Source organism: Barbus barbus, assembly GCF_936440315.1.
Source record: "Barbus barbus genome assembly, chromosome: 40".
Classification (NCBI taxonomy): domain Eukaryota; kingdom Metazoa; phylum Chordata; class Actinopteri; order Cypriniformes; family Cyprinidae; genus Barbus; species Barbus barbus.
Genome location: NC_136718.1, coordinates 2,189,792 through 2,209,110, shown reverse-complemented (window position 1 = coordinate 2,209,110; position 19,319 = coordinate 2,189,792). Strand labels below are relative to the sequence as shown.

The window sequence follows — 19,319 nt, the reverse complement described above, 5'->3', positions numbered from 1 at the left end:
ATACGCTTAACCAATGCAGCGTGAGCCGGAAAGAGAATTGATTAGGTCTTGTATATCGAGTCTCGGGTTTGAGTCGTTCGTTCTTTTGTCACGTGACCACTTGCCAGATCAGTACATATCAAATAGGCTACCATAAAGCAAAACTGTATTTTTTGTATGTTGGATCATATTTAAGAATTATCATAAAATTATCAAAATATGTGTAATAAGCATTTTCCTAGAAATAAAAATGGTCTGTTCATTTTTTTGAATGCAAACATGCCTTAAAGCATGTTCTAAAATATAGCCACAGTGTTATTTTAAAGCTTATTTATTCTTTATTTATTTAAAAAAGGCCTAGCTTGTTGTGCAGTATTTTGTTTTAGTTTTTTAAGGCTCTGTGGCTTTAGTATATTTTAATTTTCTTGTATTTTTTATTTAAATAGTTTAAATTCATTTTGGAATAGTTATCCTCTTTGCTATAGCTTTTTCTGGCACAAAAATAAACAATAAAAAACAATTCAGGAGTGTGTACAGAGTGTTAATGTCTAAAGTGTCATATGTTACAAAAGTATAGTAAGTAACACTATAGTCCAATCTAAAGGGTTAACTCAAAAGACATAAATACAAGAAGGTATTGTATTTTATGAAGATTAGACTAAAAAAAAATAAATAAAAACAAAGCATAACAAGTCAAGTCTGCTTTATTGTCAATTCTTCCACATGTACAGTACATACATACAGAGAACTGAAATTGTGTTACTCTCAGACCCTTGGTGCATACAGTTAACATTAAGACACTGACAGTAGACGTTCAAATACAGATAAATACAGTTTAAACATATGCACATACAACTATACAAATGAGGACGTTTGTAGAAAAATAAAGAAAGAGATAAAGTGGCATAAGGCACATGGCAGAATAGAGTGCAAACCAGTTAAATAAAACAAAACTGTGCAGATATATGTGTAGTGCAAGAAGAGGTTAACCAACTCGTTATTATCTTTTTTTACCACATGGTGTTATGGAAAAGAACCATGTGACAGAAATTAAAAGCAATAATTTGAGACCAGAAAAGCATCACATAACTGTAAGAGTAAATAATAATACTAATAATTCTAATAATAATAATAATGACTATGCACCCGTTTGTAAGGAAGGTTGTAAATTAACTAATTTCTCTGTCCAAAACTGTCACGTCACGTGACAAAAGAACGAACGACTCAAACCCGAGACTCGATATAGAAGACCTAATCAATTCTCTTTCCGGCTCAGACTGCATTGGTTAAGCGTATGGGGCTGTTACGTGATGAACGAACGACTCAAACCCGAGACTCGATATAGAAGAACTAATCAATTCTCTTTCCGGCTCAGACTGCATTGGTTAAGCGTATGGGGCTGTCACGTGATGAACGAACGACTCAAACCCGAGACTCGATCAAGAACTAATCAATTCTCTTTCCGGCTCAGGCTGCATTGGTTAAGCGTATGGGGCTGTCACGTGATGAACGAACGACTCAAACCCGAGACTCGATATAGAAGACCTAATCATTTCTCTTTCCGGCTCAGGCTGCATTGGTTAAGCGTATGGGGCTGTCACGTGATGAACGAACGACTCAAACCCGAGACTCGATATAGAAGAACTAATCAATTCTCTTTCCGGCTCAGGCTGCATTGGTTAAGCGTATGGGGCTGTCACGTGATGAACGAATGACTCAAACCCCAGACTCGATATAGACGAACTAATCAATTCTCTTTCTGGCTCAGGCTGCATTGGTTAAGCGTATGGGGCTGTCACGTGATGAACGAACGACTCAAACCCGAGACTCGATATAGAAGAACTAATCAATTCTCTTTCCGGCTCAGGCTGCATTGGTTAAGCGTATGGGGCTGTCACGTGATGAACGAACGACTCAAACCCGAGACTCGATATAGAAGAACTAATCAATTCTCTTTCCGGCTCAGGCTGCATTGGTTAAGCGTATGGGGCTGTCACGTGATGAACGAACGACTCAAACCCGAGACTCGATATAGACGAACTAATCAATTCTCTTTCCGGCTCACGCTGCATTGGTTAAGCGTATGGGGCTGTCACGTGATGAACGAACGACTCAAACCCGAGACTCGATATAGAAGAACTAATCAATTCTCTTTCCGGCTCAGGCTGCATTGGTTAAGCGTATGGGGCTGTCACGTGATGAACGAACGACTCAAACCCGAGACTCGATATAGACGAACTAATCAATTCTCTTTCCGGCTCAGACTGCATTGGTTAAGCGTATGGGGCTGTCACGTGATGAACGAACGACTCAAACCCGAGACTCGATATAGACGAACTAATCAATTCTCTTTCCGGCTCAGGCTGCATTGGTTAAGCGTATGGGGCTGTCACGTGATGAACGAACGACTCAAACCCGAGACTCGATCAAGAACTAATCAATTCTCTTTCCGGCTCAGGCTGCATTGGTTAAGCGTATGGGGCTGTCACGTGATGAACGAACGACTCAAACCCGAGACTCGATATAGAAGAACTAATCAATTCTCTTTCCGGCTCAGGCTGCATTGGTTAAGCGTATGGGGCTGTCACGTGATGAACGAACGACTCAAACCCGAGACTCGATATAGAAGAACTAATCAATTCTCTTTCCGGCTCAGACTGCATTGGTTAAGCGTATGGGGCTGTCACGTGATGAACGAACGACTCAAACCCGAGACTCGATCAAGAACTAATCAATTCTCTTTCCGGCTCAGGCTGCATTGGTTAAGCGTATGGGGCTGTCACGTGATGAACGAACGACTCAAACCCGAGACTCGATATAGAAGAACTAATCAATTCTCTTTCCGGCTCAGGCTGCATTGGTTAAGCATACGGGGCTGTCACGTGATGAACGAACGACTCAAACCCGAGACTCGATCAAGAACTAATCAATTCTCTTTCCGGCTCAGGCTGCATTGGTTAAGCGTATGGGGCTGTCACGTGATGAACGAACGACTCAAACCCGAGACTCGATATACATGAACTAATCAATTCTCTTTCCGGCTCAGGCTGCATTGGTTAAGCGTATGGGGCTGTCACGTGATGAACGAACGACTCAAACCCGAGACTCGATCAAGAACTAATCAATTCTCTTTCCGGCTCAGGCTGCATTGGTTAAGCGTATAGGGCTGTCACGTGATGAACGAACGACTCAAACCCGAGACTCGATATAGAAGAACTAATCAATTCTCTTTCCGGCTCAGGCTGCATTGGTTAAGCGTATGGGGCTGTCACGTGATGAACGAACGACTCAAACCCGAGACTCGATATAGACGAACTAATCAATTCTCTTTCCGGCTCAGGCTGCATTGGTTAAGCGTATAGGGCTGTCACGTGATGAACGAACGACTCAAACCCGAGACTCGATATAGAAGAACTAATCAATTCTCTTTCCGGCTCAGGCTGCATTGGTTAAGCGTATGGGGCTGTCACGTGATGAACGAACGACTCAAACCCGAGACTCGATATAGAAGAACTAATCAATTCTCTTTCCGGCTCAGGCTGCATTGGTTAAGCATACGGGGCTGTCACGTGATGAACGAACGACTCAAACCCGAGACTCGATCAAGAACTAATCAATTCTCTTTCCGGCTCAGGCTGCATTGGTTAAGCGTATGGGGCTGTCACGTGATGAACGAACGACTCAAACCCGAGACTCGATATAGAAGAACTAATCAATTCTCTTTCCGGCTCAGGCTGCATTGGTTAAGCGTATGGGGCTGTCACGTGATGAACGAACGACTCAAACCCGAGACTCGATATAGAAGAACTAATCAATTCTCTTTCCGGCTCAGGCTGCATTGGTTAAGCGTATGGGGCTGTCACGTGATGAACGAACGACTCAAACCCGAGACTCGATATAGAAGAACTAATCAATTCTCTTTCTGGCTCAGGCTGCATTGGTTAAGCGTATGGGGCTGTCACGTGATGAACGAACGACTCAAACCCGAGAATGCTGTGCAATGCGCATGCGCGACTGAACGAATCACTCCCCGAGACGACTCGTTCTTCTCGAGTCACATTAAAGATTCGTTCAAAATGAACGAATCGTTCAAGAACGACCCATCACTATCTGGTTGGCACGTGTGGTGATGGTCTTGGTGACTGTCACATCATCAGTGCACTTTTTGATGTAAGCAGTCACAGTTTCAGTGTACTCCTGCAGGTTTGTGTGGTTGTTGTAGGTGGCTGCCTCTTTAAACATGTTCCAGTCTGTGTCCTGGAAGCAGTCCTGCAGTACTGAGGTGGCATTGTCTGGCCATACTGTTATCTGCTTTTGAAACGGTTTGGGGAGTTTGAGAAGTGGTCTATGGTCAATATGTCACCATAAGCAATAAAATACCTGTATAAATCTGTCCTAACAAGACATTAAAAGTGGCATGACAAAGAAATATTTTCACAGTGAATAAAGTTCATTTTCAAAACCAGCAGATTCAACTGTGAGATTCAGATCAACTCAAAGAAGTCCCTCCCCAAAGAACAATGTGAACAAATTTATCAGTTTGTTTCATGATATAAATTATATCCATGTCATTTCTTATGAGTTTTATATTATGCTCAATTGTCTTATAATGCAAATCTGTCACTTGTAGTTTGCTTACTCTGTCATGAAGGGATGTAGAAGCTTTTTACAAACTGTTCTTGTGCTGTCATCCGTTACTGAGAGCATGTTCTGTTTTAAATTTCTCCATGAAGCTTTTCATTGCATGATAAACTGTATTTTACTGCACACATTGAGATCAAATGATATGGCTGTGTGTCTGTTAGTAACCCTTATTTTTGTTTGATGTGTTGTTTCATAGATGATTTGTCATTTTAAATATAATTGTTTGATGATCTGCCGTTGACGACATCATTACTAGCACGTGTAGAGGTGGGACCAAGTCATTGTTTTGCAAGTCACAAGTAAGTCTTGAGTCAAGACAGACAAGTCCCGATTCAAAATAGGCAAGTCCAAGTCGAGTTGCAAGTCCTCAACTTTTAGCTTCAAGTCTTAAACAAGTCATTAGTGCTCTTTGCCCAAATTAGTGTCTCAGTATTAATTACCATACCAAATTTATAGTAATTTATATCAGGAAGTCGGGTAGAATGTTTTACATTCATGTGAGATCGGTGCCCTTAGTGAAACTACTCAAGTTCAATTTAGGGATTGTGCCAAACTAGGACAAGCAGTGAAAAAAACTATTTTATTAGTAACAGAGTAGCAAAGACAACATAATCTCATAGAAATAACTGCTGCAATACTTTGCATGAGTGCATAAGAAGAATATATGCTTCTAGGTGTTATATCTAAACCAACGAGCCATTATTTGGAACCTCAATGAAACAGATTTAAAAATATGTGAACAGAAACGCAGAAAGAACTGCTTTTAAAGAACTAGAAGAAATAACTTCTACCATACTTTACATGTGAGAGGAAACCTACAATATGGATGCAGACAAACTCATGAAGACCGTCATTCAAAAATGCTGTGCTACCATTCTTTATAACTAAGAGTAACAAAGACAAAATGTTGTACGTTAAATGTTAAGTTTATAATATGCATAGTTGATCGCTAAATGTAGGGGCTATGTACTATACAGACTGATTTACAACACGTGAATTCAATTATTTATCCCGAAAGAAATAACAGTGAAATGAGTGACTGGTGAAGAGGGAGAAAAATTGAGTATATTTTATAGTTACATATAGACTACAATTCACAAATCATTTTGTGAAAGAAACACTTCTTCAAATTATATTTTAAATGATCATTATGCCGCTTTTTTTCAATGCAAGTTTTTTTGCAATGCTGAATTTTAAATCTAGCTTAAATCAAGGTTTAAGCAAACTTTAAGGCCCGGTTTCACAGACAGGGCTTAGCCTAAACCAGGATTAGGCCATAGTTCAATTAGGACATTTAAGTACTTTTTATAAACGTGCCTTAGAAAAAAACATTACTGGTGTTCATTTTGAGACAAAACAAAGGCACTGATTTATTTTAAGATCGGTCAGTGCAAGTTTCTTTCATTTGAAAAAGCTCAGATTTACATTTCAGTCTAGGACTAGGCTTAAGCCTTGTCTGTGAAACAAGAAACCGGGGGTTAATGTATTAAGTGGCATACTTAATGTGCTGAAAAGTAGCTAAATAAACCAGCAGACAATGCATTTACAGAACAGAATATTATTTTAACAACATAAATATTCATCAAAGTTGTACTTTTATTACAAGTCATACTTTTTTATAATAAATATTAAAGACAACAGAGAGCATCTGTACATATAAAACAACAACTCTTAATTTATATCTAGCTAATTTAGGCATGATGATATTGGAATATAATAGCAAAGACGCAAAATGTAGGCTGAGGTAAATAATGTTAAGATGTTCTCGGTTTATGAAACAGAAGCTTACTTTTATTACAAAAATATATAGGCTATCCAGGAAAGTTATTTTTTACTGATCTGACCAGGGGTGCATTTCCCAAAAGCAACTCTGGTCACAAGTTCTGTTGTTACAAATAGAGTTAAATGGAAATAACGACTATAGCCTCTGATTTGTGCCACAAAACCCCCCTGTTGAATTTGTCCCCCCTCCACCCCCAAAACGTGATCGTTTTTGACCCTTTGACGCGCCGCGCTGTGGCTGGCGCTGAGCCTGTGAGAAAGACCAGCTCAGAAAAAATAAATAAAAAGAAAGATGCACTCTGTGCTTTTCATATTTCATAACTGTTCAGTGATTTCTATGGAAAGCGGCAATAATAATCCTTTCAATTAATAATTTTTTTTTATTCCTATCAAATACATATTGTGTAGGTTACTATAAAGTTTACTCAGTTTTTCTCCCAGCTAACGGACCACTTACTTTCATGTATTTCGGGAGAAATAGGTGAATTTACGTGATATTAATCCGACAGATCCACACGGCAGCATCCGGCGCATATTATTAACATGCGCATTATTGTGCCTGCATGACACGTCGCTATGGAAATAATGAAATTATATGTATAGAATATTTAATTATTTAATATTGCACTTTTGTATAATTACCACTGTCCACTGATATTTATCACGAATATAAAATAAACGGTCAGTTCATGTAGACTACTCTTGGGGGCCCTAAGCAGCCGCTTATTCCTTGGGCCGGCTCTGATATCAAGCGCTCCCTGAACACATTCTCTGGCTTATTGCCAGTCTAGCGCAAGCACGCTGCAGTGATAACGACACTGATCTGATCATAAAGTCTTTCTGAGCCACAGGGCTCAAGTTCAAGTCAAGTCTCGAGTCATTGCTGTCAAAGTCTAAGTCGAGTCTCAAGTCTTCTTTAATTATGTCGAGTCGAGTCGCAAGTCATCAGATTTGGGACTTGAGTCCACACCCCTGAGCATGTGTGCATTAAGTCAAGGTCGAGCCTTCAACAGGTCACACTATTTCACATATTTGCACAATTAAGCATCAAACACGTTTTACAGGGTCTTTTCTGTGTTGTTTTCATTGGGTTCAGTGCTACTTGTGCGCATTTTCAGGTGTTTTCCTACTGAAATAAACATTTAGTGCAGCAGCAGTGAGTTTTGTGTGTTTTTGTATGTTCGTTTTTTTTTTTATGTGTGTGTATGAAATGAAAAGTCAAAAGGTGTTTTCAGCCGTGTCCCAAATGGCTCACTTCAGGTGTGCTTGCGGTCTTGATGACTTCAGAATGGCTCCCACGTGTGTGTCCACATGACCGTTGTAAGAAGAGTTCACTGTTTAATTAGGCAGTTTTTCAGGTAATTATAATTTCATGAATATATCTAGGTCTACTCCTCTCAGATAACAATTTTCAATTGTCAACTTATTCTACTAACCCTAAACCTACCCTAATAGTATAATCTGAGAGTTAGTAGACATGTAGTTGCAAATTAACGAGAATTAGTTGACATCTAGTTGCTAAATTACTTATAGTTAGTAGAATGTCTAAAGTGAACTATCAAAATAAAGTGTAACCTTTTTTTTGCCGTTCAGGAATTCAAAGTTTGGCAGCAAAATCATACCATGGAGGGCAAAAATAACTTCAGTAATTTCATTTTCTCAACCACAACAAAAAAAACCCCATGTTTATTTTAATCCCATCAGATTGTCCATCTTCTACATCGCTGCTGCTGTGTGTGGGGCTGCCGTGTCTGATTTGGGCTTTTTACTTTGTGCACCTTCAGAGAAAGACCAGAGGCTGGATCTCAGCCTTCATCCTCCTCCTCCTCCTCAGTGACCTTTTGCAGCTGCCCCTGTATCCATATATAGTGTCAAAACTTTTTTTCTTTTACTTTTCTCCCTGACCTCAACATAATCATTATGGATGCTGGACATTTTTATCTGAAAATCTGTAGCCTTCTCCATCTGGTGGTTCTGGAGCAGGTTCTGACACTGAAATATTTGACAAATTTGAGCTATACAAGAGATTGAAACTCAAAATATGATGTTATTTGAACAACATTAATGCATCTCAGGAGTTTTTAAACACCAAAGGTGTGTGCCATATTTGTACACTATCAGTCAAACTGTTTTTACTGTTTTTTGAAGACGTCTCTTCTGTTCACCAAGCCTGCATTTATTTGATCCAACATACAGCAAAAACAGTAAAATTCTGAAATATTTTTACCGTTTAAATTAACTGCTCTCTAATTGATTATAAATTAAACTGTAATTTATTTCTGTGATGCGCAGCTGTATTTTCAGCATCATTACTCCAGTCTTCAGTGTCACATGATCTTCAGAAATCATAATAATATGCTGATTTACTGCTCAAGAAACAATTATGATAAAACAAAACAAACACAGGTAGAGCTCAACTCTGAACAGACAGCAGTCTGAACTGATCTGTCATCGTTTTGTTCTTCAGTCATTCTTGGGACATTGGACAAAACATGTCCAGCAATTGCAACTGCTATAAGTTTTAAAAAAATAAAATATTTTCAAATGTTATGGGGATTAATAATGGAAAGTATTTAACACAATTATCCCCTTCAATTTAATTTGATCAATATTATGTGAAATCTATGACATTTATTGTCTTCTCACTACATCTAAAACAGTGTCCACAGAGAAGGGTTCAATCATTCATATGCTATAACATGGACAAAAATATTTTTTAAGGATGTTGACCTTGTTTTATCAAAAGTAACACTTAATATCTTATATCAAAGCAAGGTTGTTTTTCAGTGACACATTCATGTTTCATAAGGTTTCTGGTCAGTTTTATACTTTTAGAATATTTAAAATCCTAAAGTTAATATTTCCTGTGTCACAACCATGATATGTCAACACCATCTTCCAATTTCTGAGGACATTATTTGAAATATTCAGATCATTTTATTCTCCTGAAGCTCTAGTATCAACAGAAGAAAATAAAAAGGCTACTACATGAACTGCATTTGTTTTGTGAAAGAAATACCAAATGTCACCACCGTCAGATTTTGTGTTCCAATAATATTTCAAAATACTTAAATGTGACTCTTGAATAAAAGCTTTATAAACAATAACATACTGTTTGTTTAAATACAGTAATTGATTGATTCATTGTATTTGATAGTTAAAAAGACTACAAATTCAGATGAACATTATTTTGATAATATTTCATTATAATATTTTATATTTGTTGTGGAATTGTTGGTCACGTGTGGAAGTGTAATCTGTCTGCTAACACGAGAATGTGTTTTGAAATGTTAAAGTTGAAATTATATTACACAGTCCAAAGTAGAAGGCACATTTTGTTAAAAGAAAAGAGAGAAGTTGGGAGGTTGCATCAAAGCATAGCTCAGTAGCTCAGTACATATATAAAACTGTTTAATAATCTGCATAATGACTCAATGATCAGTTAAATGCTTGAATGACAGTTAAAAATATAGCCTATATATTAAAACTTGTGTTGAATCTGTGAGATCATTTGAATTCGCCTTTTCTTTTTAGAGACATTTTTAGCTATATTAATACCAACCCTTCTTCAAGAGTGGCGCTTGATGCAGCATTTTCTGAAAGACACACACACACAATACACTCATAACCAAAAGTGTTTAAATGATTTATGAATACAGACACTGAAAACATTGCACATTAATACCCAGACATTATATTATCACTATTTAATATTTAGTTTATTATCAATGAGCATAAAATGCTAGTTGCAACCACACACCAGTTAAAAGCATCCATCATTTATTCACATTTATGCCACTTTCCCACTGCAGCTTTGTGCATACAGCACATTAATAATGCACAGATAGAAGTCCTTCATTCACAATTTCATTAGAATTAATTATAAACTCAAGTCTGCTACAAAATAGTGTCGAGAATCATTATAAAATACTCTTTTAATACTCCCATTTAAAAAGACAGCACAAATAAATATTTCATAAAAAGAAAATAGGTCACGTTTGTTAAATTAATTCCAAACACAAACATTCATTGTGTCATTTCCCTGTATGTGAAACAAAATCCCCCAGAAAAGGTAGCGCAAGAATCATGCGTTACATTACGTACAAAAATGAGAGAAAGGTGTCCAATATTGCTGTTTATTTTTTGCTTTTAGCCTCAGATTCTCTTTAGCCTTCCACTTTATTTTTTATCAGTGTTTACTTCTAGTGCCTGACTACTACCAGAAACAACCCCAGGCTTTTTGGACCACATACATACTGTTCTTTTCCTCATTTAGCTGTGAAGCCATCGTAGTGCAGTACAGTCCGGATACTGGGCTCATCTGAGTTCTGACTCGGACACATCTCTCCTCATATGATTGTCTCAGAGCAGTTCTGCCTCATCGTCCTCATCCTCAGAGCCAGACGGACCCTGTCGCACCTCCTCATACCACTTATTAGTGAGAGTCTTCATCTGAATCCGCCCATGCAGCAGATCCTAACAAAGGACGGAAGAACGACAGATTACAAACCCTGTTAGCTGGACTAATCTGTTTGAAGGTTTGAGCAATCTCACCTCTTGTGTGAGTCTACGGGTGAAGAAAGGGTTCAGATACTTGGCATCAAGCCACAGGAAACCCTTCAGATCCTGCCTCTGAAAAATATGAGCTTCGTACTCTTCCTCTGTCAGCTCCGACAAATGCTCAGATTCAATGGTATTACCCTGAAAGAAAGAAAGAGAGAGAGAGAGAGTTATGCATGTTTGCTCCGTTCCAAAACGTAGTTGCCATGCATCTTAACAAAAAAGAGCTAAGCCACTAATCTGAAATTCGCATCTATTACCCCTCTGATTCATGATATCCACTACAATGGGCAGATTTATTAGTATTATTATTTATTAAATTACACATTTTAATTATTAAAAATAAATCCAAATAAACAAATTGCATTTATTGTGTTTATTTATTATTATATTGCTAGATGGGGAATGAACCCCGCGCTCTGATTGGTCGAAGTGCTCTTTCTTTGCTGTCGCTTGATTGGTTTGTGCTGCACAAAGGCATCACCAGGTTTTTGCGTAAAGTGACAAATCGTACCTGTGTACTTTGAGGTCAAAATACGTGCCCGCTACGCAAAATGCATACAGGTTGGCAGGTCTGCAGACCCCACTTCACTGGTATTTCATCATTTTAGGCTTATGATGAACTTCATTCTAATGCATACAGGTGCTGTATTAAGTACATGAAGTAATGAATGAAAAGTGTTTCTGTTGCTACATAAAAATGTATGAAACATCTGTGTGTTTGACAAACACTGCATCAAATCTTCTTTATTTGCAATAACATATGCAAGCATTGCATGAACGCCACTATGGAAAACAGAAAGTTTCTGACTTCACTTCTCCATTTTCAACTCCTTCCCATAAGTGGCTCATCTCACCATTTGGTTACAGCCACAAAGTCAAACACACTTTTCATCCCGTCAAAGCCTGTTAGTAGTTTTGCTAGTCTAGCCTGTTCCTGCCGGTTCACACCTGACAAACTGTGAATGAGCGTACATTCACACCCAAAATACGAAATGTTCTGAAATGTCTGTTTTACGTGCAAAAAAAGAAAGAAGAGAAAATGGGAAAGACAACAGTTCTCTCACCATTTTCTCAGTTTTGCTCAAGTTGATGTCTTTTTTGTTCTTGCGCCGTGATTGGCTCTCCTCGATGTCCATGATACGGATGAGGGGCATGGTCCCGCCCCCCATCAGCAGGATGGTGAAGAGCACGATGACTATGGTGGTGGTGCCGATCAGCTGGCGCTTCTCTATGGGCTCCAGACCCAGATGAAGACTGAGCGCGTACGGGATAGCACCCCGCAGACCTGATCATCAGCACAGAGGACATGTGCTTGGATTCAATTACATGCAATTTCATGAAGTTTTATGACTATATGGAATGTGTATTTCTAAACAAATTATCATAAAACAATTGACATAAAACACTAAAACGTAATTAAAAATGGTGAAGGAATAGTAACTAGCAATGTATCTGAAATATACCATCATAAAAAATTGACTTAAAGGGGACATGAACTGAGAAACCAAAATTCCCTTGATCTTTTGACATATAACAGTTCATTGTACTATAAAAATATCCTCTAAGTTTCAGAACTCAAAACTTTCTAGTTAGTCTAAAAAACAGCTTATATTGAAGGCAGTATCCAAAACAACAGCTTGTGAAATGTTCTACTCTATGATGTGATAGTGTGGATAAGCATAGCCTCCACAGAAGATGATCAACACCTGCTTCCACATCACTTTCTGTTTAGCCCCGCCCACCGATTCCACATCACTGCCTGTTTAGCCCCGCCCACCGATTCCACATCACTGTCTGTTTAGCCCCGCCCACCGATTCCACATCACTGTCTGTTTAGCCCCGCCCACCGATTCCACATCACTTTCTGTTTAGCCCCGCCCACCGATTCCACATCACTGCCTGTTTAGCCCCGCCCACCGATTCCACATCACTGTCTGTTTAGCCCCGCCCACCGATTCCACATAACTGCCTGTTTAGCCCCACCCACTGATTATACAGTGCTACCTGTTTAGCCCCGCCCACCGATTCGTGCATGTAGTGTTTACGAGAGAGGCGAACACGCAGGTCTACGCAGAAGCCAAACGATAAAGATGCTTTGAAGACAACACAATGCTGTTCAGTTCCAAGCTGTGGAAAAACAGTGTTTTTCATCGCCTTCCTTCTGAACTATGTTTAATGAAGATCCAGACCGTGTCAGTAAGAACTCGGTCCTTTGTTCACTTCGCACAATTCGATGCGAGATTTTCAAAAATATTGAAACTAATAGACTGTGCCGAATATATTGGATCTGAGAGTAATGTCGCAACACGCAAGTATGAATAACTCTTTTATTACTTGGTCACTATTGCTTTATCTGTTATTACAGATTGTTTGATAAGTACTGAGTATTTATGTGTTTTTAACCTAAATTACAGCAGCGTCGTCCATCTATGAGGAATGTAGACTTTCAAATATACACAACTATTAGCCAATCATAGGATTGGGCATTTCCTTCCGAGTCTACAATCCTCCACGCCTATTCATACAGAGCTTCTGATGAGGGGGTTGAAAACATATGAGAAAATTAATTCTGATGTTTTTTGATGTAAAAATCTTGATAACATGAGTGGACCTCAGAGAATAGTACAAAAAAAAAAAAAAGAGGTAGTTCATGACCCTTTTAAGATGTTGTTGAATAAAATGTTTAATAAAAAAAGACCATGTCAATGTAATTAACTACTAGCAAAGTAAAATGTGTCCCTGCAGCACAAAAGCAGTCATGAGTAACACAGGTATATTTGTAGCAATAGCCAAAAATACATTGTATGGGTCAAAATTATTGATTTTTCTTTTATGCTAAAGATCATTAGGATATTAAGTGAAGATCATCTTTCATGAAGAAATTTTGTAAATTTCTTAGCGTAAATATATAAAAACTTCATTATTGATTAGTAATATGCATTGCTAAGAACTTCATTTGAACAACTTTAAAGGTGATTTTCTCAATATTTAAATTTTTTTTACACCCTTGGATTCCAGATTTTCAAATAGTTGTATCTTGGACAAATATTGTCCTATCCTAACAAACCATACATCAATGGATATCTTATTTATTCAGCTTTCAGATGATGCATAAATCTAAATTTAAAAAAATTGTGGTCCAGGGTCACATGTGTGCATTACTGATATGTAAAGAGGATGTAAGATAAAGAAATGTAATTGCTTGAAGCATAAAAAGTGAAAATATAACAGTTGACTGCAGTTTAAAATTAGGGGTGTAAGAAAATATTCGATACACGTGAGTATCGCAATATTTTGTTTGGCGATACTGCATCGATTCTCCAAAACAGAATATCGATATTAAAAAAAAAATCATACAAGATTCATGGCAGTTGTTTCGTTTTGAGTTCATATCCCGACCGCTAGATATCAGTCTTCATCTCTGAACTTAAACAGTGACAGGAAACACTAGCATCAGGGCACTCCACTAATGTTAGCGTTAATATAGCTCGCTGCCAGTAATGGAGGATGAAAGAATTGTTCCAGTTCTCGTTTCGGTGTACTAAGCTGAAGTGTGGCGCCATTTGGGCTTTTGCGCGTCCCGTGTTGAAGAGCCTTTGGAGCGCGGCGGGCGGTAGAGTTCTCTCGCGTTGGGGGTGTTTGGTGCTGTTGGGGCGGTGCTCGCGTCGCGGTCTCAGTGATTACACGCGGAACATAAATACAAAACTGAAAAACCTGTGAAATTTAGTAACCTATTTATTTGATTGTTTTACAATTGTTTTGTTTTCTTTAGGAATCCTGCAAGCACTTTATTTTTCATTGATATTAAGCAAATGTAATTTTTTTTCAGATCAGACGTTATGACATCGCATGTCACAATTGTAAACTTATACTGTGAACCTTTAAAGTAGAGTCTATAAATATATATTTATCTTTTTTATAAAATACATTTTATACATACATTGAACTAAAGAATCATGCAAGCACTTGAATATTTCCCCCTTTACTCGTACTGCACAAAAAGTGGTTCAATAATGTTGAATGTTATAGGGACTGATTATTGCAAATGCAGAGCCCAGTGTGTTGGTTAAACTATTTTTATTTACTTATTTTTTTGCTAAGGTTTGCATATGGTGGTGTGTTCTTAATGACAGCTTTCCTAAAAAATATATATCCTATTCCTAAAATAAGAAATATCCCAATATATCGCCTTGCTTACAGTATCGCAATGTATCGCAATATATCGTATCGCAACCCCTGTATCGGGCTACGTATCGTAACGCCAGATTCTTGCCAATACACAGCCCTATTTAAAATATAAGATTAAAGTCGTAAAAAGTCGTGACGTATTGTCAAGTATGGTGACCCATACTCGAAATTGGTGCTCTGCGTTTAACCCATCCAAGTGCACACACACAGCAGTGAGTAGTGAACAAATGCACACACACACACACACACACACACCGTGAACACACACCCGGAGCAGTGGGCAGCCATGCTGCAGCGCCCGGGGAGCAGTTGGGGGTTCGGTGCCTTGCTCAAGGGCACCTCAGTCGTGGTATTGAGGGTGGAGAGAGCGCTGGACATTCACTCCCCCCACCTACAATCCCTGCCGGCCGGGGACTCGAACCCGCAACCTTTCGATTACGAGTCCGACTCTCTAACCATTAGGCCACGACTTCCCCCAGAAGAAGACACGACTTCCCCCAGAAGAAGACAAACTCACTTCAAGCATTCAAACCACATGGAAGTTAAAATGAATCATCCTTTGGGTTTTCTTACCACTGAACCACATGATGAACATCATTTTGGGGGTGATTTTATGATCTCTGAAGAAGTTGAGCAGAAAGGAGAGGGGGAAGATATTCACAGCCCGACCGACAAGAACCAGAACCTGTAACAGGAAAACCCAAATGACTAAGTTCTGAATTTTGATTAAAACTGATACACATTATAATCATCACCTTGTGTTTTTTATAATAAGTGAGATCAGATAAAATTATAAAGAGCCAGTGACATATCAGACTTTCAGCAGGCATTCATGTTTCATCAGATATTGAAGAGCAGAGAGAGTCATAATGCTCTGGAACGAGACAGACAGGTGAAAACAAGCACTTCGGCGACACGTACTATACACCAGATGACAAAAGACAGCTCGAACTTATGAGGGAAACTGAAGATAGACAACCCCAGGAACGCAAACACACACGTTTCTGTGGAATCCAAATACAAAAGAGAAGAGTAAGGTTAATGTTAACAGCAGATCTCCTCAGTGAAGCAGCAGGATTGTGAGGAACTCACCGCACATGAAGGCCACGGTTCGAAGAGTCTGCTGCATGAGAATCTGAGTGACTGGCGATAAGTTATGATGAGTATAATGAGACATGACAATACCTGAGAATAGAATGGCCATGATACCTAAAGACAGAAAGAAATAAATTCTGAATGAGCTCTGATGATGAAATCACAACAATATTTTACTAATAAAATAGTATTAAACGTCTCAACGCAACAAGATCTGTTTTTTAAACTCACCGGAAAGTTTGATGCCCTCGGCAAGACCATACGGCAGGTATGCAAATATAATCATCATCCCAAACTCCAGAGACGGAGTCTTCCTCAGGTCGAAGTGTTTCAGAGCCTGCATACTCTCATTCAGAAATATAATCTCACAGGACCTCAGTAGAAATCTGAGTTCTTTAAATAAACACCCATGTATAAAAGAAAATATGTAGACTATGGAACATACACTCACCTAAAGGATTATTAGGAACACCATACTAATACTGTGTTTGACCCCCTTTCGCCTTCAGAACTGCCTTAATTCTACGTGGCATTGATTCAACAAGGTGCTGAAAGCATTCTTTAGAAATGTTGGCCCATATTGATAGGATAGCATCTTGCAGTTGATGGAGATTTGTGGGATGCACATCCAGGGCACGAAGCTCCCGTTCCACCACATCCCAAAGATGCTCTATTGGGTTGAGATCTGGTGACTGTGGGGGCCATTTTAGTACAGTGAACTCATTGTCATGTTCAAGAAACCAATTTGAAATGATTCGAGCTTTGTGACATGGTGCATTATCCTGCTGGAAGTAGCCATCAGAGGATGGGTACATGGTGGTCATAAAGGGATGGACATGGTCAGAAACAATGTTCAGGTAGGCCGTGGCATTTAAACGATGCCCAATTGGCACTAAGGGGCCTAAAGTGTTCCAAGAAAACATCCCCCACACCATTACACCACCACCACCAGCCTGCACAGTGGTAACAAGGCATGATGGATCCATGTTCTCATTCTGTTTACGCCAAATTCTGACTCTACCATCTGAATGTCTCAACAGAAATCGAGACTCATCAGACCAGGCAACATTTTTCCAGTCTTCAACCGTCCAATTTTGGTGAGCTTGTGCAAATTGTAGCCTCTTTTTCCTATTTGTAGTGGAGATGAGTGGCACCCGGTGGGGTCTTCTGCTGTTGTAGCCCATCCGCCTCAAGGTTGTGCGTGTTGTGGCTTCACAAATGCTTTGCTGCATACCTCGGTTGTAACGAGTGGTTATTTCAGTCAAAGTTGCTCTTCTATCAGCTTGAATCAGTCGGCCCATTCTCCTCTGACCTCTAGCATCAACAAGGCATTTTCGCCCACAGGACTGCCGCATACTGGATGTTTTTCCCTTTTCACACCATTCTTTGTAAACCCTAGAAATGGTTGTGCGTGAAAATCCCAGTAACTGAGCAGATTGTGAAATACTCAGACCGGCCCGTCTGGCACCAACAACCATGCCACGCTCAAAATTGCTTAAATCACCTTTCTTTCCCATTCTGACATTCAGTTTGGAGTTCAGGAGATTGTCTTGACCAGGACCACACCCCTAAATGCATTGAAGCAACTGCCATGTGATTGGTTGATTAGATAATTGCATTAATGAGAAATTGAACAGGTGTTCCTAATAATCCTTTAGGTGAGTGTATATTCAGTATTAGCTAGATGTTTATTCACATGCATATTGCTAGAATATTGGTTATTTATTAGTACTTACAAAGCAAATATTAATCCCGTATTCTGCATTACAATATTCTAAATGCCATAATGCTACGCAAATATACAACAGTTCTTTCTGGTCCTCGAATCTGATTGGCTGATAAGAGTGCGATTTTAAAGTGATATCAGAACTCCAACAGCCGTTTCACAGTTTGTAATCGTATCAATCCGCTTGCGGTACTTCTTACAGCGAGTGTCATACATGTATGTGTGTGTATATATATATATATATATATATATATATATATATATATATATATATATATATATATATATATATATATATATATATATATGATACAACATAAATAAGTTTATTACCAATTTATTAATGACATATGCACCCATAAAGCTAACTGGGTGGTGTAAGCTTAATAACATTAAAAAAATAAATGTATTGATGTATCCAAATTAATAAATGGTAAATTAACCAATTAACTACCAACCAAAATACATTAAAACTAGTGCTGTCAAACGATTAATCGCGATTAATTGCATCCAAAAGAAAAGTTTTTGTTTGCATAATGTGTGTGTGTTCTGTGTACATTATGTATATATAAATACACACATATAGTACATATTTTGAAAATATTTACATGTATTTACTTCAATATTTATATTCAATAAATATATTATTTATATTCATATAATTTATATTATAAATAAATATTTAATATATAAACAACCTATTTGTCTGAAATATATACATGCATGTGTGTGTATTTCTATATACATAAAAAAACTATACACAGCACACAGGTATATTATGTAAACAAAAACTTATTTTGGATGCGATTAATCGTGATTAATCGTTTTCTTTTTTTGAAAAAAAAAAAAAAAAAAGTCATTAGGATACAACAGCAGAGATGAGACCAGTGAGTGTGCCCAAAGCCGCTGACCCAAAGAACATCTGCAGGAAGTAGCCAAGCGCCTGTATGAAGGTTTCCCAGCCTGTAGAGACATCTGAGCCAGCAAAGCCCTCCGCTGTACTGAAATACCAACAACAACACATACATCAACTACTGCTCACATCTACTAACACAATAAAGACTGAAAATTAAAGCAGAATATGACTGAATTGTTCCACATTTCAACATGCACATCCAAACAATATTTACAATTAGAATTTTGTAAATAGTTTAAATACATAAAACAAAAAGCTGTTTAGTAAAATGATTAACTGAATTATGTGCATCTTGTTTGAAGCCTGCTATTCTGGATGTTAAGTTGAACGAATATTTGAGTATTTGTGTAGCTGACATTTTCACAAGCTCTGAGAGAAATTACGCAGGAGTGGACACAAACATTGAGGGCGCGGGCGGGAGTGGAA

The 19,319-nt window shown here is 38.3% G+C and overlaps 1 protein-coding gene across 1 annotated transcript in view; it reads right to left on the bottom strand.

Moving 5' to 3' along the window:
- Positions 1-10,024: 10,024 nt before the first annotated feature.
- The window catches only part of LOC306859877 (sodium/hydrogen exchanger 8-like), a 49,215-nt gene continuing 39,920 nt past the window's right edge, over positions 10,025-19,319 (bottom strand). The window contains exons 9-16 of the mRNA XM_079401263.1: positions 18,846-18,978; positions 16,483-16,588; positions 16,249-16,365; positions 16,078-16,160; positions 15,730-15,841; positions 12,033-12,253; positions 10,960-11,106; positions 10,025-10,881 (exon numbers count right to left, since the gene is read on the bottom strand). Coding sequence (XP_079257389.1) covers positions 10,768-10,881; positions 10,960-11,106; positions 12,033-12,253; positions 15,730-15,841; positions 16,078-16,160; positions 16,249-16,365; positions 16,483-16,588; positions 18,846-18,978 — 1,033 coding nt within the window. The 3' untranslated portion in view covers positions 10,025-10,767. The remainder of the gene's footprint in view (positions 10,882-10,959; positions 11,107-12,032; positions 12,254-15,729; positions 15,842-16,077; positions 16,161-16,248; positions 16,366-16,482; positions 16,589-18,845; positions 18,979-19,319) is intronic.